Consider the following 22,157-nt stretch of genomic DNA (forward strand, 5'->3'; position numbering starts at 1 on the left):
TTTGTTACAGACCTCTGCCTGTTCTAACACGTGAGTCTTGCCTAGCCCCTTTGCTTAACCGCCTGCGGCCTACCTGTGTACCGAACTCTGCCTGTTTTTTGCCACTCTGGAGATCTGCTTGAGCCCTGCCTGTACTGCTGCCTGTGCTTTTTTCGCCTACTAAGTTGACTCTGCCTACCAAGTGGTTTTGCCTGGCTGCCTATTTTTGTGTTCTTCAACATTAAAACCTAATTAACCTTTAATCAGCTTCTGAGTCTGCTTTTGGTTCCACAGTCCCTTACCTGGCCTCACCGGCCCTGACACCTAACCAGATAATCTACCTACTGGTATGTAAAAGGTCATCCATTTTATCAGGCAATAAGGAGTTTTTGTCAAAGACTAACTCTAGGATTAAGGGTATGTCTGGACGTCTAATATGGGTGTGAGGTAAGTGTGTATGTGTGTGTGTTCGAATGTGAAACATTAGAAATGTATGTGACTGTGTTGATGTGTGTCATAAACTATAAATGTGTGTGTGTGTGTGTGTGTGTGTGTGTGTGTCTGTGCGTGTCTGTGTCTGTGTGTCTGTGCGTGTCTGTGTGTGTGTGTGTGTCTCTGAGTGTCTCACTGTCAGTGAGCTGGCTGGAGGGAAACAGTGAATTCCCTACAGCTGTGGGATCAGCTGGCGGATTTGACCAGGATGAAATCCCCTCCTCCCTGCCAATCAGACCTCAGCCCCAGTCCAGCGCTCTGCTCTGGACAGGCTACGGGCCCGGAGCAAACAGGACGGAGCAGCAGCGCTGATGGAGGTGGACAGAAACCAGCTGGCGTAAAGGCAGGAAATCATCCTCTATTTTCACAGCAGCAGCTTCAACGCCACAAAAACAGCCTTCGTCCAAAGCATTTTCAACTCTTTCAGAGTGTGAGTGTGTGGAGAATGTGGGCAGTTTAAATTAGATGTGACAAGAGAGATTCTTGGATGACATAAGCACGCAAACATACACACTAGTATACATACTTGCTCTCACACTAATTTCAGCCACAAACATTAATTTCACACACAAACACAAGAATGCATGAAGCGTCTGCTGGGAGGTCTGAGTCTTTGAGGAATGTTTGATAGTGAAGGACGCATCAACAAAGAGGAACATCTTTATAAGCAGCTTCCCTCAACAAGTACTGGTTTTCCTTCCACATCAAATTCGCAATTTAAATCTTTCCCTTGAAACGTTTTGCTTTCTCATGCACACAAACACACAATCTCTGTAACACACACACACACAGTCACACTCTCTCTTTCTCTCACAGACACACACACACACACAAAAGGGACAGAGAGAGCCTTTTTCATTAAACACCTGGTGTGACATGAGACAGGAGCATAATGGCAAAGTTACAACAGAGACTGAGGGAATGAGGGATGGAGGGAACAAACAGACAGCCTGATGAGGTTCAGACACCATGCATGCTCACTGTTTAACGTGTGTGTGTGTGTGTGTGTGTGTGTGTGTGTGTGTGTGTGTCGTATGGATGATTACATATGGCCAATTACCTTGTGTTCATAGTACTAAGTCATACTCACACTAAATGAATGGAAAGGTCAAATTGTACCAAATTGTTCAGGTCAGCTAGTGACAAATGTAGCTACCCACATAACAGCCTCATAATTGTATTCAAAGTGTGCATAGGCACAGGCACACAACAGGCAAGGGGTAATTATAATGGCAGGTCTATCGCCTCTACTATGACTAAAGCCCCTAATTTACCCATGATAGTAAACACTGAACAGTTTCCTCTGTTGGCAGTGGTAGCATCGGTAATCCATATCTGCACATACCATTAGCACAGCTATACGCACATCTGACAGCTCTATGAAGGCTGTTTGTTTTAGTGAGAGTCATGGCAGAGAGGGAGGGAGGGAGGGATCATTTCCTGCACAGATATTGTTGCTCCGTTTCCACCCTGTTCTCTTCTGCATCACATTCATTTATTTTGTGGCTCTGTGCATCCTCCACTGGGGAGTTGGCCAGTAAATCATCATCAGCCCCATGTCCTCTCAGGCAAACACCACCCGCCCCCAAAAACCAGTACCCCACCACCCCCACCCGCCGACACAAACACAATAAGCACGCACGGCGCCGCGTGGCTAATTGGCACGGGATCGATGGCGTGGGGCGCTCGGTGAGACAGCGGGAGCTAATAAGTTGCGCTGCTGTCTTATTTGTTACCCAGAGCCTCGGCTTGGCTCGGCCCTCCTCAGCTGCTGCCTGCACTCGGGGCTCGTGGCCGTGGGGAGGGCTGAGAGCAGGAGCTCATGGAGCTCATGCCCATTTAAAGACCAGAGGCAGCAACTGTGTTGGGGGGGGGGGGGGGAGGGGGAGGCAAAGCTGGCAGCCAAATCCCCCTTTTCATATCTCCTCTTATTAGAAAATAAAAATAGCCAAATCTGACCCAGGCTGTGGCGCGCACATAAGGCAAGAAGCAGCGTGGCCATTAGGACTTAAAGGATCTCAGCAGCATGACTGGGTTAGAATGGTGTGGAGCGTGGAGATGGAGGAGCAGGGCATAGTCTTACTGGAGAGGCTGCTGGGGAAGTTGGTGGCAGTGACTTAGGTGCATCTTTAGACAGATGGGGAGGGATGGTAGATGCGGATAGATTAGATTTGTGGCTTTTTTCTTTACGTGAAAATAAATGGAACCTGTGGTGTGGTGTGATGAGGTGTGGTGCGGTGTGGTGTGGTGAGGTGAGTTGAAATCAGGAGACGTCAGGCTATTTGTGGGGACGTAATGAAGGTGTCACAGGTGCCCCTGGCAACTGCACTGCTACTAAAATATCAGGCCAAGAAAAGGAGAGACAGCCCTGTTATAAAACCCTACTGCATGGGCACAGCTCTGACTGCAGGGGGACGTGCCATTGACTCCACAACCCACAGACAGACAGAGACAGACAGATAGACAGACCAGGGCTTAAATTTCACTGCGGGATTGCGGGTATTGCGCATAATTTGTTCAAGTCCCGCAACTCTAGCCATCATAATGCGAGAAATTCCCGCATACACTTTTACAGCCTGTCTGATGACGTTAATATAATCATTAAGTGGCGTGAATGCGGTGCTATTGACCGGACTGATCAACTACCGAGTTGAATTGAACATAGCCTCATGCAGACGCACACACACACGGAGAGAGAAAGAGAGAGAGAGAGAGAGAGAGAACCACTTTGCGCTTACGCAAATAGGCTACGCAACCATGGCAAACTTTTACATCTGGAAAGAGCTCCTTGGTAACTATCCTGCTAGCTCAGGTCACGTCAACACTTGATCCCAGAAAGATTGTCTTCGACATGTTAGTTTTTTGAACATTTATTGTATCTAATGACATAGAAAACATAATGATTTGCATCCACATACCGCACTATGCACAACTTTTATTCACTAGCGACTAGCCTAAAACCGTCAGGCTGAAGGGAGGCTAATTACACCTACTCATCACCAATGTGCACTCAATTAGACCTACACACCACATTAAAGATATGCCTAAGTGTTACAGGTTAAACGTCAATATGAGGCATTCAAATTACTAAATATGTTTAGCTACTAGTAATTACTAGTAAAACGCTATACTTTAAAAAATGCATTATTAAATAAATACCCTCTATATGAATTCAAAAATATATGATAGAAACATATCACATAAGCTATCATTTTCAGTGTGTGTTTGTGTGTGTGGAGAGAGTCAAGCAGAATCTAGGATGTCCACTGTTGTGAATGATCCCACTACAGTATATATTACTGATGACGTCAGGGTGGTGGGGGCCCCAAAATGAAACACTTTTTTAAAAAAGTATCGAAGAAGTATCGAAATCGCAATTCTTGACTTGGTATCAGAATCGACCCCCCCCCCCCCTCCCCCCCAAATTGTGTAAATCCCCCCTACATGAATAACCTAAGGGGGGAATTCCCCCCCATTTTGAAAAATGAATTTTAAGCCTTGCAGACAGAGAGAGAGAGAGAGAGAGAGAGACAGAGAGAAGAGGGGGAGTGAGAGGGAAGAAGAGGAGGGTTGAGAAGGAATCCCAATGAGCTGTACACAAATTCTCCACACGACACTAGACTGTGTGTGGGGGTGTTGGGAGCCGCCCTGAGCTTCTCAACTCACGTGTAGGAGCCCAGCGCACTTCACAGGAATAGGATATCAGCTTGGGGACGAGTCTCCTCTCCGCCTGGGTTAGTGCTACTAGAGCCGTGTTGTGAACTTGTACATGTGAGACGTCACAGAGTGGACGTGTTACGTGATACGATTCTCATTGAGTCAGATCCAAACCCTGTGAACACATTCATCTTCATTTCCTTTTAAGCCAGTGTGTGAAAGGATGCTATATATGTGAGACTCTGTGTGTGTGTGTTTGTTTTGTTGTGTGCGCGTGCGTGTGCGTGTGTGTATGTGTGTGTGTGTGTGTGTGTGTGTGTGTATGTGTGTGTGAGAAACTCTGAGCTTGAGAATGTGTACATGTGAGAGTGTGTATTTATTTTAAAGCAGATGTGAGCAGCAACTAAGCCTGAAGCAGCCTGGTTTATGAGCTCATTACTCACTGCACACTAGTACACACAAGTGTGCGCACACACACACACACACACACACACACACACACACACACAGAGAGAATAAAGGCACATAAACAGAAGGAGTCCTCTGGTGATCTAATGGAGAGCTGAAGAGAGCACTGAGTAAAGCAGGACTGTGGAGCGCATGTAGGACACTGAATCAGAATGGGCAGAGTGAGTGACTTAGGAGACATTCCTTCTGAGCCAGATGTACGTGTGTGTGTGTGTGTGTGTGTCTGTGTGTGTGTGTCTGTGTGTGTGTGTGTTTCCATTTCAGCAAAATGCAAGGTTCAGTTCATTGGATTAATCAGTGAGTCCACTCACATAACACTTCATCTGATACCTCTAGTGGCATCACCTTCAAAATCACCCGTCCCTCATCCCTATTGTCCTTTACATTTCTACTCCATCTTTTGTGCATTAGTGTTTCTATGACTGAGTGTGTGTGTGTGTGTGCTTTCAGACAGCCTTAATGCTTCTAATTAGATAAATTACCTTTCTAGACAGCAAAAAACAACCTTTCATTGATCAATTGGTGCATTTGGTATATAAAATAGCAGAGATCAGATCCAACAAAATTGTTGAATGTACTTACTAATTCCACGTTTACAGACTGTGGTCAAAAGTCATCAAAAAGTAAATTATTCCAGAGCACATTGGCCATTCTTTTCAGCTTACTGTACATCCAAACACACAGATCCTTGTTTTGATGATCACATCATGTGTGGGTTGGTGTGATTGTATTCCATTTGTGGCTTTACCATCTCTCTCTCTCTCTCTCTCTCTCTCTCTCTCTCTCTCTCAGAGCTGAGATGTTGCCTGGCGTTGACTGCGGTCTCTTGTGTCAGGCCTCTCAACAAAGAGCCGACTCTGAAAAGCCCAAATTACAGGGAAATCACTGGACTCTACACAACCTGCCATTCACATACTAAGCATATAATCCACAAGATATTATTTCCATTTTAGTGGGTGCAGTTAAAAGGGAACTGGCTCGTCTTCACAAAAGAAACTTGAATACATACAATACCCTTTAAAACAGAGCTTTGTGGCAATTTCCAGCTTGCAAGAGCCCATTACAGTTGAAAAAGACGTCTGGCTTGCTCTTCTTGTGGAAAGGAACTGGAGTTAAAAACATTTGTTTTGTTTTTTTGGTCGTCCCATGGCATTTCTTGCTGTTTACTGCTGCAAGGAGGTCTAAGTAGCGCACATCCAGCATCTGTCAGTATGGCTGGGAGCACAAACAGTGGGACTCAGGCAGGGGCTGCAGAGGGAGATGGCAGGGTGGGTGCCAAACCCAAACCCGTGTGTGCAGAGGAGTCAGGTAGACCCAATGGCATTGAGTTGAGCATGGAATGACCTTGTCATAAAGGGCAGAAGAAAATGACTGCCCACTCAGCTGAAGCCAGCTAGATAGCTTGAAAAACACACACCGGCCTCTCAAAGTCATTTTTGCGGAATTGTTTAAAGCACCAAAATACTGCCTCATGAACTTGCGCGCGCAAACAGACACACACACACAATCAAATCAAAACAATGTTATTGCAATCTGAAAAATATGGTAAAATATTACTCCAGAGATTTACTGCAGGTCCATATCATATCACAAAGGCTTAATAGCACAGACGCCTTGAAACATTGTATTTCAGCTGTAAGCCACAGAGCAAATGCACCTGTTAAGTTTTCCTCAACTATTGCATCTTAAAGCAACACCAAAGAATTTTTCATCTGTCGCACGCACTATTTGTTTATCGAGCACCGGCTTTGCAAATAACAATGTCCACAGACAAGGTAGAATAAGTTGCATGTTTTTATGAAAGTACGATGTATTGCGACATCAGATGCCAGTCAAATTTGTAGTTTCTCATGTCTCATTCCATCGAACTACAGATCCGCTACCCGATGCAGCAAACTTACATAGTGCGGTAATAGCCGATAGAGGGCCGCGAAGCGAATGCAGAAAGTGCCGTTCACCCTGTTACGAGTTGATGAACCACTGAAACGATTTTGGAAACATTATTTTAAGGTACAAAAAACTCTTTGGTGTTGCTTTAAAGAAACACGTACGTGATAACTGGGTATAAAGCACATTGTAGCAAGGTGTTTTTTGAAGTCAATATTCAGTAACTTCATGACTTGTCAAAACAAGTAAGCAGGGTTAGGTAGGGCTGGGCGATATGGACCAAAACTGATATCCCGATATTTTGGGGCTGATTGGCGATATACGATATCGATACGATATTGATATTTCAAACAGAAAGAGCGAAGTGCTTCATATATTCACTCAACACAACAATTATGACAACACAGCCAGTTTTAATTATATTAATTTCAGACTGCTCTAACAGAGCTGTGCAAAAAAGTGTAAACAATAACATAGGCCTACAATAGGCATAGGCTACAGTTGCTCTGATAAAGCTGTGCAAATAACAAAAGACCAAAAGTTGACCCTGACTGACGACGCAGGCCTACATTGTACTGCACAATGTAATAGGCTATTTTGGGCACAACAATATTGAAAAAACCTGCAGTTTTGTCACACAATGCAGTTTTTTTACCTGTAAGGGTTTGATAGGGCCTAGATGACAAGCAAATGTAGACTATGATGGCCTAGACATGTTGCTACATGTTTTTTTTTAGAATTAGGCTACTTAAACAACGTAACTGAGTCACTCATTAAGAGTGTGATAGAGGCTACCGTCATTTTGTATGCGTTCATTTTTGCATGTTCCGGTTCGTAAGAAAAATCCCTATGCACGATTGAATGGGGTTTCAGGAATCATAAAAAATGATGCCCTAACTGCTCGCGAGTCGCGTGCATATCCTCTTAATAAAATCAGCGTTTAGGTTGTCTCCCTGAGGACTTTAGATCTGCTATTGTCGCTAAACGCAAGCATTCATCAGTGTATTTAAATTAGCTAGGCTATGTACCAAAAATTACATTTTACCGTGAGTCGAAGAGCTGTAGCTGCTAAACAGTGTTTCTGCGTGTACAAAACCGCTTGTTGCTCCAGTGGAATTTTGATTTCACAACGAGAATTCTGGGTCTAGCCGTTGATGTGCCGACGGAATAGGCATCAGCACCAACCTCTGATCAAGGTAAACAAAATCTGACTCAGTGTCCGTCATGTTTGAAAGTTTGTAGTGCTGCGAGGGAGAACGTGCACACGTAAGGGGCGCAGTTGAGCAGAGCTGCGGCTATCTGAATGGTCTGAACACAGAAGAGCAAGTGGCTTTGATAAAATGGCCCATTATTTGACATAATACCGGTATTACGATATTGTCTCAACTACATATCGTTTTCAAAAATATATCGGTCGTAGTCGTAATACCGATATATCGCCCAGCCCTAGGGTTAGGGCCGACTTGAGAACCTATTGGCATTTTGTCCCCCTCCATTATCTCCCTTCACTGCACATCTGCTGCACTGATCACCCAGTGAACACACTAGCAAGGTTTTGGGATTGCAATGCAGGGTAGTGTCCGATATGCTGGGGGGAGTTTTCAAGAGTAGAGCACAACACACACACACACTGTACATTCATTAGGAATGCATTTAGTACACATCTGCATATACATTATGCGCATGCATGCACACACACAAACACACACGCACACACCTGAAGAAGGATCTGTGACCATGCTACCCAAGCAAAGGACAGTGAGGAATGTTGTCTGCTATGTCCTCATCACATGAATTATAAATTCAGGTCACTTCAAGGCTGACACACTGGACTGAAGGGCTGTAAATACAGCATAATAAGTGTTCTCATGTCTAACACACACATTTTAATACCTTTATTTGTGTTCACATTTTACAATAGATTTTTTATTGAACACAAACAATCTTAGATACCAGCATTGTAAACCCAGTAGCCTATGCCTCTGGTCTCAGTTCATGGGTACAAAAAAACTAACACACACACGCACACACACCTGTCTCAGCAGGACAGAGTCCTGATGATAAATGGCACCTGCTCTGGGAGGCTGACTGAAATCTTCACTGAGTCACCATCATTAACATTAGTAATCCTTACAGCCCCCAGCCTCATTGAATCACTCACACACCAGGGTCCTCCCACTCCTCACTCACTCACTCTTATACTCAACACCTCCATCTCACTGTGGTCTCATCGCTCTCTCTCCCTTTCATTCCTTCCACTCATTGCTTTACATTCTGTCTCCGTCTCCACCTGCGTCTTCATCCATTTCCTTCCTACTCTCCCTGCTTGTTGACCTTTAACTCTCCTTGGCTGTTGAGCTTGCTCCTGAAGCCTTTTCCTCCCCTGGCTCCAGCGTGCGTGATGTGTGGTGCGGTTCGGTGTGGTGTGGTGTCCAGGCGTTCACGTGTTGTCCAGGCGTTCACATGGAGTTGCCTGTGCCGCTGGCTTTCTGTGTCTGAGGGGAGAGAACACTCCGCTTTGGCGCCATAATCAGCCCCCTCATCCTCCCCTTGCCTTCATTACCGCGGGGGAGCCGCGCTCTAAACACTTCTGGGAGCTCCACAGAAAGCACTTAGGGCTCCGGGTGGGATCACGTGTGTGTGTGTGTGTGTGTGTGAGTGTGTGTTTGAGTATGTGTGTGTGAGAGAGAGAGAGAGAAAGAGGAGGGTGTTTGAAGGGCTGAGCTATATTTATTGAAAGATAACTGCAGGTGGGTTTGGAGTGGTTTTTTTCTCCTACGCAGGCCTCTTACCTGACACTCTCCTGATCCTTCTCCTGCTTAACAATAAAGTTAAGGAACCCCATACTGTCCCCTGCTACACAGTAAGACTGGCAAACACAAAGATCCTTCTCAAACCAGGAAGTGCACACCAAGTGTGTTGTTTTAACAGGCTTAGTGTACTCCTCAGTAAGAGCACCCTTTATCTCAGGCTGCGTGGCACGCTGTGAAGAGGGTGTTTGGTGGGTGTGCCTGGCAGCAGGTGCAATGTGCCGTTAAGTTGGCACGTCCTCCTGATAAACACGTCTGTGGGTGTCTGCTTTGGGACAACTTCCAACAGAGACAGAGAAGATTCCCGGCAGCACCATGTCCACTTGTAAAAGGACACATGGCATTAGCCTTGGTCAGCTGTCCTTTCCAGGGCTGAGTTGGAGGATGACTGATCAACATATAGCCTGCCGCCCACAAGTCCCTAACTGTACTGAAATAGTTATAAAGAGTGTAACTACTGTAGACCAGTACAAAATACAACCCCGTTTCCAGACAAGTTGGGACGCTGTGTAAAATGTAAAAAAAAAACAGAATGCAATAATCTGCTAATCTGAACCTATATTTACTTGCAAAAAGGACATCGACATATCACATATCACATATCTATTTTGGGGAAACATAAGCTCATTTTGAATTTTAACACATCTTGGGACAGGGGCAACAAAAGGCTGGAAAAGTTTTGCAATGCTAACGAAAATACAAGGAAGAGCATTTCACAACTAATTAGGTACTATGAATGAGTATGAAAAGTGCATCCCAGAGAGACAGTCTCGCAGAAGACACTGTGAAAACATGTATGGGCAAATAATGCAAAAATAAAAGGCTCCTCAACATGAAATTGTGAAGAATTTGGGGGATGTCATCATATAGTACATAATACCATCATAATATTCAGAGAATCTAGAGAAATCTTTGTAAACAAAGGACAGGGCTTGACAATATTGAATGCCCTTGGTTTCAGCATTAAAGCAACACCAAAGAACTTTCCCTCTGTCGCACGCACGCTATTTGTTTATCCAGCACCGGCTTTGCAAATAACGATGTCCACAGACAAGATAGAATATTTTGCATGACTTATAAAAGTATGTTGTATTGCGACATCAGATGCAAGTCAAATTTGTAGTTTCTTATGTCTCATTCCATCGAACTACAGATCCGCTACCCGATCTGGCAAACTTACATAGTGCGGTTATAGCCGATAGAGGGCCGCGAAGTGAATGCAGAATTGCCGTTCACCCTGTTACGAGTTGATGAACCACTGAAACGATTTTGGAAAAAATATTTTAAGGTACAAAATACTCTTTGGTGTTGCTTTAAAACCAGACCTGTTTCTGTAAAGAAAATCATTGTGGTGCTCCATCCAAAAATAATGGTTAAAGCTCTTCCATGCAAAGAACAAACCATACTTAGACATTAAAATGCCGCCATCTTATCTGGGCCCGAGCTCATTTCAGGTGGACTGAGGCAAAGTGGAAAACTGTCCTGTGATTACAACAAACAAAATTTGGAATTCTTTTAGGAAATCATGGACTCAATCAGGGACCATCCAACTTGTTATTAGCACCGAGTTCAAAAGAGGGTGCATTAGTGGCTATGGCATGGGCAGCTTGCAGATCTGGAAAGGCACAATTCATGCTGAATGATACAGGTTTTAAGCAACTGTATGCTGCCATCCAGACAACATCTTGTATATTTTAGAAAAAACATTGCCAAACTGCATTCTGCACATATCACAACAGTACTGCTCCATAGTAAAAGAGCCCTGGAGCTAAAATGACCTGGCTGGAGTCGAGACCTGTCAAATTGGGTGCATCATGCAAACGAGACCCCAGACTGGCAGACTGGTGAGCAGCTGAAATCCTATATCTGTATATATATATATATATATATAACAAACATGTACAGATTGTTATTAAAAGAAGAGGGACAGCAACATACATGAGAACATGCATGTGCTTGTCCCTGCCCTGCCATGCTGCCATCACATTCAACATGAACATCTCTTCTCCAAAACACAATGAAATGTCTCTGTTTCAACAACTGATATGTTGTCCTTGCACTATTCTCAATAAAATACAGGGATCACAGGATTTGCAAATCATTACATTCTTTTTTTATGACCATTTTACACAGCATCCCAACTTTTTTGGAATGTTGTTGTACTTTGCAAAAACAAAATCTTGCATAGGCCATTTGTGCTACCGGTATTTCTATGAAAGTGTCGGAGCTGACTGATAGTTCTGTACCGTCTTCAGTGGTAATTTAGTGAGAGAGGTCTTTCCAAGTATTCGCATCTTTATCATTCCAGCAAACACCTCATAGCTGGAACTGTCATAACACTCCACCAGATGATTTCCCCAGGGATTTGGAGGGTAACAGTTTAGTTTCCTCAAAGATGGAAGAGACCACAGACCTAACTGCAAAAATCACACAGACGGAGGATGTAACTGTGCCACAGTGTGTGTGTGTGTGTGTGTGTGTGTGGAGCAGGGGCATATTCACTTGCTTCAAAGACAGAGCAAAAAAACAGCTTAGCAATGATCCCTGCTGAAACAGCAGCATGATTACAAACAAGAAACATTCCCCCACGTGCAATCACAGCATATTATGCCTTTATTTATTCTGAGAAGTTCATTGAGGGCGGTCCTCATATTCAGTGATGATGAGATACATGACCACAACAACTGATCTGAGACCAGATACTGGAAAGCTTTGACTAAATACCTAACTCAGTCCTTCCCTGAAACATATACCCTCTTATGCCAAGGTCCCAATGAATACACCAAACATCAAAAGGTGCTTGGTGTACAGAAGACAGAAGTGAGTGAAAAAGAGAGTAAGAAAGAAAGGGAGTGAGAAAGAAAGAGAGTGAAAGCGAGAGCGGATGGGCACAGACAGGCTGAACAGCTAACATTAAGGCAATTTCCTGAGAACGAGATTGTGTGATAGCCATCCCATTATAGTCATCTTTTCCTCCAAACACAGAAGTGCAACTAGGTTACAGGGTAAAGGAGGAGACAGAAGACTACTGTTCAGAACAGACCAGACTCTTATCCTACCAGCTCTACTGAAAGACAGACAGTTACAGCTACACCCAAATGATTAATGCTCAGGCAAATGCAAAACAATACATCTATCTCTTATTGAATAAGCAAGCACTCTCTTACACAGATAAGCACATACACACAATGACTGCCACTCAAATGCTTGATCCATGGACACTGTACATCACCACGGCAACAACAGACAGCTCCACTATTTCTCAAAGCTCTGGTCTCTGTTCCATTTCTCTCCTCTCAATTTCAATTCAATTTCAATTCAAGAAAGCTTTATTGGCATGAACATTTCAGCAACATTATTGCCAAAGCTCAATTACATGTACACTCTCTCTCTCTCTCTCTCCCTTTCTTTCTGTCTTTTTCTCTCTACATTACATACTCTTCTTAGATGAAGTCACGACCACCACACTGAGCTCTCAGAGCCTCAGTCACTCAAAGTAAAGGCAGCAATGACACAGACTGGCACTCACAGAGTGCTACAATTCCACTATAAGATTCACACACAAACAGGTGGATCAGCTATCCTATACCATTTCATACATAAAAGTTTGAGAAAATGTAAGTGGCAACTTAACCTCATTTAGATATTTAGAATGAAGATTTGAAATTGCAGAGGGAATTAAAATAACCACACAGAGACACACTCAAATCTCTCTCTCTCTCTCTCTCACACACACACACACACAAAGAATACCCTGGGTAAGTTATGTATGTACGCATGTGGTTATGAATGGTTGTATGAGTGTGTGTGTGTGTGTGTGTGTGTGTGTGTGTGTGTGTGTGTGTGTGTGTGTGTGTCTGTGTGTGCTCTTCAGATAAAGCAGCAGTACGCACCTGTGTTGGCAGCTGGACGCAGTGCTGGACACAGAAATGCCTGAAAGCTGGAGGCACAGAGCTCGCTGACCGTCCCCATGCTGCCGGACACTCTGCGTGCTGTTGTGTGTGTTGAGTGTGAGAAAGTCTATGCCTGCGCAGGTGTGCGTGTGTGTGCGTGTGTGTGTGTGTGTGTGTGTGTGTGTGTCCGCTCTCAAGCAGCCTCCAAAGTAAATAAACAACTCCAGTGTTCCTTGTCTGTCCGTGCCTTGGTCGTCGGACTGAGAGGTCCCCTCCACAGATCCTGTCCGCTGGTCAGCAGTGCGCGCGGTGGCGCTGAAGATGGGGGCAGTGAGTCCACAGTCAATACTACCCCACACACACACACACCTCTTCTCCGTTCACACACACACACCTCCACTCCACTAAAACACACACACACACACCTCCTCTCTCCTTAAGGCTCGTTATGGCTCAGCCCTACTCAGAGCTGTTCAGCTGTTCACTGTGAAAACCCCAAAGTGTCCCTTTTCTTTCTCTCTCCTTCTCTTCTCTCATTCTCTCTATTTGTGCTCTCTCTCTCTCACTCTCGCTTTCACGCGGCGTTTGCTCCCCTTCCCTGCCTCACTCACTCTGCTCGTCTCTCTCTCTCTCTCTCTCTCTTTCTCTCCCTGTCACACACTTGTCTGTGTCATACTGGGTTTGCTCTCCTCCCCTCCCTCCCTCCCCCTCGTTCCCTATCTCACTCTGCTTTTCTCTCCCCTATTCTGTCTCTCTCTCTCTTTTTTTCTCTCTCTCTCTCTTTCTCTCTCTCTTTTTCTCTCTCTCTCTCTTTTTCTCTCTCTCTCTCTGCCCCTGAGATATTCTTAGTGGAGCTGTACAGCATACGTGCAGATACCCATGCTGATGAGCACATATTAACACCTTATCTCTCTCTCTTACACACACACACACACACACACACACACACACACACACACACACACAGGGCTACCGCCAGCTTAGCCACCGTACAGCTGAAAAGGGAATCCCAGTTATTCCATTCCACAAACAACTGTGTGTGTGTGTGTCTGTGTGTGTGTGTATTGTGTGTGCGCACACGCACGTTGTGTGTCTTTCTGTATAATGAGTGTGTGTGTGTGTGTGTGTGTAAATACCTACAGTACAGTAATAATAGCTGCATCCACAGACAGAGACTCATACGTGCACACACATTATGGGACTTAGTCATTCCCTTGGAGCTCCTGAAGTCAATAATAGCTCTACTTCACTGGTGATCTTATCACTGCAGCCATCTATGGTAGCAAGTCATGTCATTCCTCTTAAGAAAGACTCATTCTTCCAGTGATTGGTGAAATAGTTTACAGTGTTTTGCCTCTTGGAAAAATGTGAATTGTGTAAAATATGAATTTGACTCTTTGTAAAATCTATGTGTGTGTATCTGTGTATGACTGTGTGTGTGTCTGTCTGTGTGTGTGTGTGTGTGTGTGTGTGTGTGTGTAAAAGCACCCAGAGGGCCAAATAAATGAATGAAATACACTAGTTATAAATAGGCGTCCCCGAATGCCTGAATGTTTTGAGAAACACTGGAGCATCCCAGTGAATAGGCCACACATCACAGGACAGCTAACGCAATAACACTTTCCCTCATTAATCATTCAGCTCTAATTAATCACACAGGGATATTGGAAAGTTCAGTGGCGTTTGAGTAATGAATGTGTTTCTACACTGGCCAAATTCTTTTTTTTTGTCAAATTCTTTTTTGACAACTTCAGTAATTATTGAGTGTCCTGCTGAATAACTGTGCTAGGTGTGTGGTCATGAGAGTGGACTTTGACTAGTGGCATGTTGGGTGTTGGATGAGTTGGGCAGAGGTGGTTCCTACAGGAAATGAAAAAGGTTCTCTCCAAGGGTCCGGGAGGAAGGTCCACCCTGGTTTCCAGGCCCCTCCTGGCTCTTCCCTAGTTTATCAGTTCCTGCTTCACTCCCTTGTTCCCTCTCTCTCTCCCTCTCTCACCGGCTCTCCCATCTCATGCTGGTTTACACCCTTCCTGCCCATGCTGGGTCTCAGAGGACACACGCAGTGTTCTATCATTCTCTCTCTCTCTCTCTCTCTCTCTCTCTCTGTCTCTCTTTTTCTCTGTCTGTCTCCCTCTTCCTCTTGATCTCTGTATGTCTCTCTCGCTCTGTCACACACACACACACACACGCACACACACACACACGCACACACACAAACATAATCACATCTCCAACACACAAACAAATCGCTTTATCTGAGATGAAAACAGTGTGCACGTGTCTTCTTTCTTTGTTTCTCAACCCATTGTCTAGCTGACATCTAAACCCCTCTCTCTCTCTCTCTCTTTCTCTCTCTCTCTCTCTCTCTCTCTCTTCCTCTGACCTATAGTGCCCTATGCACTCTGTGCTGTGCTGGGTGACTCTAATTATGACACGTGTTCCGGTGTGCCCTCCGTGGTTCTCCTTCAGTGCCCTTGGCCCCTTCTTCCTCCCTGTGCTGGGTGTTGAGTGACAGACCGTATACATCTGCTGGATCTCTTATAGCCCTCTCTCACTACAGCCCTGCAACAGCTTAGCATTCTCTACTACAATTCCACTACAATACACCAACACTGGCCCTTTACAGTAATGTGACCCATTTACATTACAACAGCAACTGGATCCCAAAAGTACATAGAGAATTGCCTGAGTGGTAAGTTGGAATGTGTTTTATCCATCCGTACATGACCATAATGCCATCAAAATGGATGAAACCAGGATGAAAACTGATTAAAAATGGTAAATACCTATATGATGTGCCTTTATATAATGGCAATGTATGTTAACTAACACCCAAGCTAGCTAGATGCTAGTCTTATTAACTATGCACCTACGAGTTTTGATTGAAGCAGGTTTACGGTATCTTTGTAAAGCATTAAAGGCTCTGACAGGAGGAATATGATATGAATAATATGACAGATAAACACAACAATGTCTCAGTGCACAGAAATGCAATTCCACTGTGTCTGGCATGTAGATAATAGTTCAATGGCTGGAAGCAACTTTCTACAGGAGTCTCTGTGGTGCGTTCACTGTTGCTTAGCAACAGCATTTTGTAAATTAAATATTTTTTATATATTTTTAAATAGTTTAAAATACATTTACAGTTGATGTTTGTACATTATTTATAGAGTATGAGAACAAGAAGGATGGATTTTAAAACTTCCAACATATGACAGCAGCCTACCTCACAACACCATGATAGAAACTCTCTAAACAATGACACCAAACAAACTCTCCCTCTCTCTCTCTCTCTCACACACACACACCACACACACACAAAGCGACTGAAATGATTGAGTCCCGGCCTTCAGAACAATAGCGTTATGATGAAGCATTCACCTCTCCTCTTTTGTGTGTCTTCACACACATCACACTCTCATGGCACAACAAAAGCGCCCAGACACACGATATTTCACTCCAACACAACAGATGAGGCAGTACAATTATTCATTACTCCTCCAGTGGGGCTGTAAGCACCCAGACCCACCTCCAGTCTGACACATGACCCATGCTGCTGGAAGCCTTTTTTCTTGCTTTTTTCTTTTTTATCCCAAAACACAAGAGTGACAGGCATGTCAGAACAGCAGAGAGAAAGCTATAGGAAGGGGTCTGGCAGAGCTCTACAGTCATCTCCTGTGTATTAGCCGCATTGTGCATAAACCGCAGGACAGTGTTTTATGCAACCATATTGCAATATTAACCATATGCAAACCATATTAATACCATACTCACTGCCCCTGTGTATTAACCTCATAGCTGAAGAAATGTTGCAAAATCAATGTATAAACCGCGGCTAATAGTTGGGAAATTACGGTATATTGAAAGGCCCTGAGTGCATTTGGCGGGTGGAAAGGTTTGTTATAAGACATGAATTACATGAGTAATTTAGAGCAGAAGGGAAGTTTTTAGAAGTACACTGTACTCCTACCCTCTCCCTTACCCAGCACAGTCTGCCTTGGTTAACCTTGATATTGCTTTGACAGCAATTCCTGGAACTGTTTTCAATAAAGCTCCGAAATCAACACACACACACACCACAGAGCGAGAGGGAGGGAGGGAGGAAGACAGAGCCAGATCGAAAGATCGAGAGAGCTGGCAAGCACCCTATGTATCTGTATGTGTATGTGTGTGTGTGTGTAACATCCCTGAGGTGTTCTGCGTCCCAGTGAGCTGCCTTTTAAACACAGTGGCTTAAAAAGTCTTCCCCATGCCTCTGCTCACACAGGATGGGGCCAGATGACCCAGTTAGATTGCGCAGGGTGATCTCCCCGCGCCCGAGAAGCTAAAAGGCTGAAGAGACGGAGCACGAGAGAGAGGACGAGAGAACAAAAGAGATGGCGATCGATAGCGAGACCAAAGCGAGGGGGCGAGCAACGCCGGCATCAGCGCTGTTTGGCTGTGGCCTGGGCCGCGGCTGATAGGGGCAGGCCGGCCCCGCGTGCGTCCAGACCCGACCCGTGTGTTGGTGCTGCCGCTGAGAAGCCGCCCAGCAGGACACCGGGACGCCACCACCGCTCCAATGGCCTCGGTCAGAACAGGAGCCCAGCGCTCAGCATCTGTCCACACACTGATAGGAGAGGACTTAGTGCAACCCCCCCTCCGAAACTCACAACTAATGTTGGAGTAGAAAGCCTCTCTTTCCCCCCGCCCTTCTTACAGTGTAAGCTGGAACCTTGTTAGCGTGGGTTAAGGTTGGGTCCACTTGGCACCAAAGGGTCTAACATGATTTACTGCAAAAGTGTTTAGCTGTTGCAGTGACAAAATGACCTCTAGTCAAAGTTCTGAAGAAACAAAGGCACCTACAAAACTGGAAGAACAGAAGTTAGACTTCCTGTAGGACATCATAACAAGCTGATTTTAATGATGTTATAGTGGAGTTCACCATTATGGAACATATTGGATTTCGTCCCATGGCCAATGGTACTGTCTGCCACGTGTGTGTGTGTGTGTGTGTGTGTGTGTGTGTGTGAGTGTGTGTGTGTGTGTGTGTGCGTGAGTTTATCTTAGTCTATGTGTCTGCAACTGTGCTGCATACTTCAGACATCTGTAGTTATGTGTCACTGACTGATCTAAACCAATGGCACAGCAAAGCAAAGCACACACACGCACACACACAAAATCACATACACATACTCATATGCACACACACACACACACACACACACACACACACACAGACACACACAGACACACACACACACACAGACAGACAGACAGACAGACAGACAGACACACGCCCAAGCTATCTCTCAGGCCTGAGAGATGAAGAGAAAATGAGATATGTTCAAAGCCAGTTTAAATGTCAGCTCTGTACACTTCTGTCAGTGGGGCTTCTTGGAAGGCGACATAAAGTGATGCCTGTCAGTGAATGGACAGACTTGGGCACAGCATGAAAACACACACACTCCTACACATCTCTCCTCCGTCAGTCTCATGGACAGCACAGACCCTCACACCGCCGCAACGCCTGCAATCCAGGCTGCTAGCTTTGGTCAGTCAGGAAGGAATCTATAGGAGATTGATTAGTTACAGTAAACCTGCAGAGATAAAAATTTGTTCTAGTATAGAGGGTTTTGTTTCTCCTGGATTATTAAATGAACACTCAGACTGGTGGTGAGGATGAGCTGTGATGCATTTCCACACACTGCACAAACTGTTTATCAAATAAAATCTAACCAAGTGTTATTAATCTTATATCAAGATCAAAAAATCTAGTCAATACTGTTTTCAGTATAAAGAGACTTACCTAGTGCTTTCACGTACGATCATTTGACTTCATTTCAGAAGAGTTTGACTCCTCATGTCTCATGTCTCATTCTGAAAACAAGCAAATTTGTCTGCCAGTGTCTTGATACGACTCCTTAAAATAAGTCAAAGTCTTCCTAAATTAAGTCAAAATGATCTTTCGAGAGAGTGCTAGGTAAGTCTCCTCATACTAAAAACAATCCCAAATAGATTGTTTGACTGTAATATAAGATTAATAACATTTGGTTAGATTTTATTTTTTGCAGTGCAATGGGCACAGCTAGGCCACCGCAGCCCAGACACACAGCTGTGACACCATGAGGTAGCAGTAGCCGCAACTGACACAACAACCTAGTGATTGGGCAACATCCCCTAGAACAGACATACTGTTTCCCCCCCCAGCAAAAGGCCGCTCAGTGGCACACTATAGACACAGTAAGAAACGGTAAGACACCTGTGCAGAGAGAGAGAGAAGAGCACCTGCACCGTACAGAAACGGATACCGGGCATGATGGCGCGTGTGTGTGCGTAGGCACCGGGCATGGCGCGTGTGTGTGCGTGGGCTTCAAACACACTGACGAGTGCCTGGAAAGTCCCGCGTCCCAACTCGGTATTACCGCAATATGCTCTCATTTAGAATGAATCCACCAACACATGACTTGGCTAAGAGATTCTGAAACACACACACACACACACACACACACACACACACACACACACAGCTCATGGCTGTTATCTGGTCCTCATCACCGTGCCGCACCCCTGAGCCCTGTTTCCACACTCCAGCAGCTTTGACATAAACCTGTTGCTCCTCTGCCTCCGCAGCCTGGCAGCGTAACCAAGTAGGGCAGTGAGCGCGCTCCCTGACACGGCCCCTGCGGATGCCAGGCTGCCATCAAAGGAGCTGAGCAGCGGCGGGAGGTGGGCACGGTGCCAGCCCGAGTCTGGCTTGGAGCGATGCCCGTGAGAGGGCACAGCCCTACACGGGACGACAGGATGACACCTGCAAGTCTGCAATACAGCAGAGGGTAGGTGAGAATGTTCACCAAGTGCTGCAGTGTGTTTGTGTATGTGTGTGTGTGTGTGTGTGTGTGTGTGTGTGTGTGTGTGTGTGTGTTACCTGTGTAAGATAATCTTTGCATTAGGATATTAATTCAACTCTGTTAAAGACATAAAGACATCATTAAAACTTTAACTTTAAAAAATATTTTTTATTTCAGCAGACTAATCAGTGGCACAACTGTCACATTCTCTGAGAAACCAAATACAGTGTGGAGCTACTAGCAGTCTCTACCAACAAAACAACCGTGAATTAAAATTCCAACACACATTCTAGGATGACCACTTTCCTCATCCCAAAATCACACACACACACACACACATACACACCACACACTCCCACAAGATGACCACCACAACCTAAAAGGCCAATAAACACTTAGCTAACTAGGCTCTGGAGGGAGCCTGTGGCATCTCTCCATCTGTTTCAGTTTACTGCTGTTCTTCTCAGACTCTAATCAGGCCACTGCTGCTATCTGCCAAGACTGAACCCCAGCTCAGATGCTGATACACATTTGTTCAGATACTCAACTCTGATACTCATTTGTTCAGATACTCAACTCAGATACTCATTTGTTCAGATACTCAACTCAGATACTCAACTCTGATACTCATTTGTTCAGATACTCAACTCAGATATTCATTTGTTCAGATACTCAACTCAGATACTCATTTGTTCAGATACTCAACTCACTCAGATCAGACACACAGTCAGTAAAGAGCTTCTAGCTTTAGCTTAATGGCTTAATAATGACAGACTTGTTAATATGTAAGGGCCACACCCACAGGGCCTTCTGCTTCTTTCCGCAGGAAATACTAGATTTTACCAGGAGCATCCTCTCTCCATCTCTCTCTCTCCACTGCTCTCTCTCGTTGTCTGTAAGCTCCACAGATCGTGGCAAGACAATTTAATTGATTGTGAGCTTCTTGGGGCAGCCGTGGCCTACTGGTTAGTGCTTCGGACTTGTTCGAACCCCAACCAGTAGGCACGGCTAAAGTGCCCTTGAGCAAGGCACTTAACCCCTCACTGCTCCCCGAGCGCCGCTGTTGTTGCAGGCAGCTCACTGCGCCGGGATTAGTGTGTGTGTGCTGAGTGTGTTTCACTAATTCACGGATTGGGATAAATGCAGAGACCAAATTTCCCTCACGGGATCAAAAGAGTATATATACTTATACTTATACTCTCTCTCTCTCTATGTGAATGTATGTGTCTTATTCATTTTTTATGTAAACAGACCTTACTGTTCTCTACTGACCCTAGGCAGATGGGTCAGGCCCTTGAGTCGTGGATCTGCTTGAGGTTTCTTCCTACATGTATCTCCAATTCTAGGGAGTTTTTCCTCGCCCCTGTTACTCATGGGCCTTCTCTGATTGTTTAACACTCTGTAAAGCGCCATAAGACATGTGCAATGTTTTGGCGCTCTATAAGTGATATAAAATTGAAATTGAAATTGACAGTACACAAACATTTTTAACATACCTCAGTCTCAAGTCACGGTTCAGTTTATGTCATTTTTGGTACAGTACACCTGTAAGTACAGCTAACCTAACATTCACTGGCAATATTGCTGATGCTCAAAACATAAGCAGGGATAGTATTTTGGAAAATGTGTCAAATGTTTTCGGTGTTAATTAACAAAACACACAGTTAACATATGTATGTGTGGGAAAACAAATTTGAAACATGGTCCACACACGCAAAAAATCCTACTTCAGTTCACTGTTTAAAATTTAATTCGGTACATTCGGTACACATCTGCATTGAACCTAGCGTCCAATACTTAAATGATTCAGTACCAACACAAGTACCTTTACACCCCTAGTCTGATGGTATGTTGTTGAGAATGTAGTGTTTCCTCTTCAGAAATGACTACCTTATATTTAACTAGATGTAGCATTGTTATAAAACCTTTAAAATCTCTAAACAATCACAAGTAGGGCAGTTCATCACAGTTCATCCATGGCAACTGATTGATGAAAGGTCATTTACACCTGTAGGCTACATTGTATTTGGGAAAAGCAAAAGGTATCAGCATAATGTTATTTATGTATTTATTTGTTTGTTTGTTTGTTTGTTTGTTTATGAACAAAAACATCTCTGTCAGTTCCATGCCGTTTTCAACAG

At 44.5% G+C, this 22,157-nt stretch overlaps 1 protein-coding gene across 2 annotated transcripts in view; it reads right to left on the reverse strand.

The window, feature by feature from the left end:
* cyth1b (cytohesin 1b) overlaps nt 1-22,157 on the reverse strand; it is an 83,225-nt gene that overhangs the window by 53,398 nt on the left and 7,670 nt on the right. The window contains exon 1 of one of the 2 annotated variants that reach the window (XM_076298592.1): nt 13,187-13,777. The exons of the other annotated variant lie outside the window; for it this stretch is intronic. Within the exon in view, the coding sequence (XP_076154707.1) occupies nt 13,187-13,265 (79 nt within the window). The 5' untranslated portion in view covers nt 13,266-13,777. Of the gene's footprint in view, nt 1-13,186; nt 13,778-22,157 lie in introns of those variants that run through there. 2 annotated transcript variants of the gene reach the window in all.

The sequence above is a fragment of the Alosa pseudoharengus genome, unplaced genomic scaffold (genome assembly GCF_046254945.1).
Source record: "Alosa pseudoharengus isolate Yale_2024_CS ecotype anadromous, Long Island Sound unplaced genomic scaffold, YU_APseudo_1.1 YU_APseudo_1.1_scf_21, whole genome shotgun sequence".
Classification (NCBI taxonomy): domain Eukaryota; kingdom Metazoa; phylum Chordata; class Actinopteri; order Clupeiformes; family Clupeidae; genus Alosa; species Alosa pseudoharengus.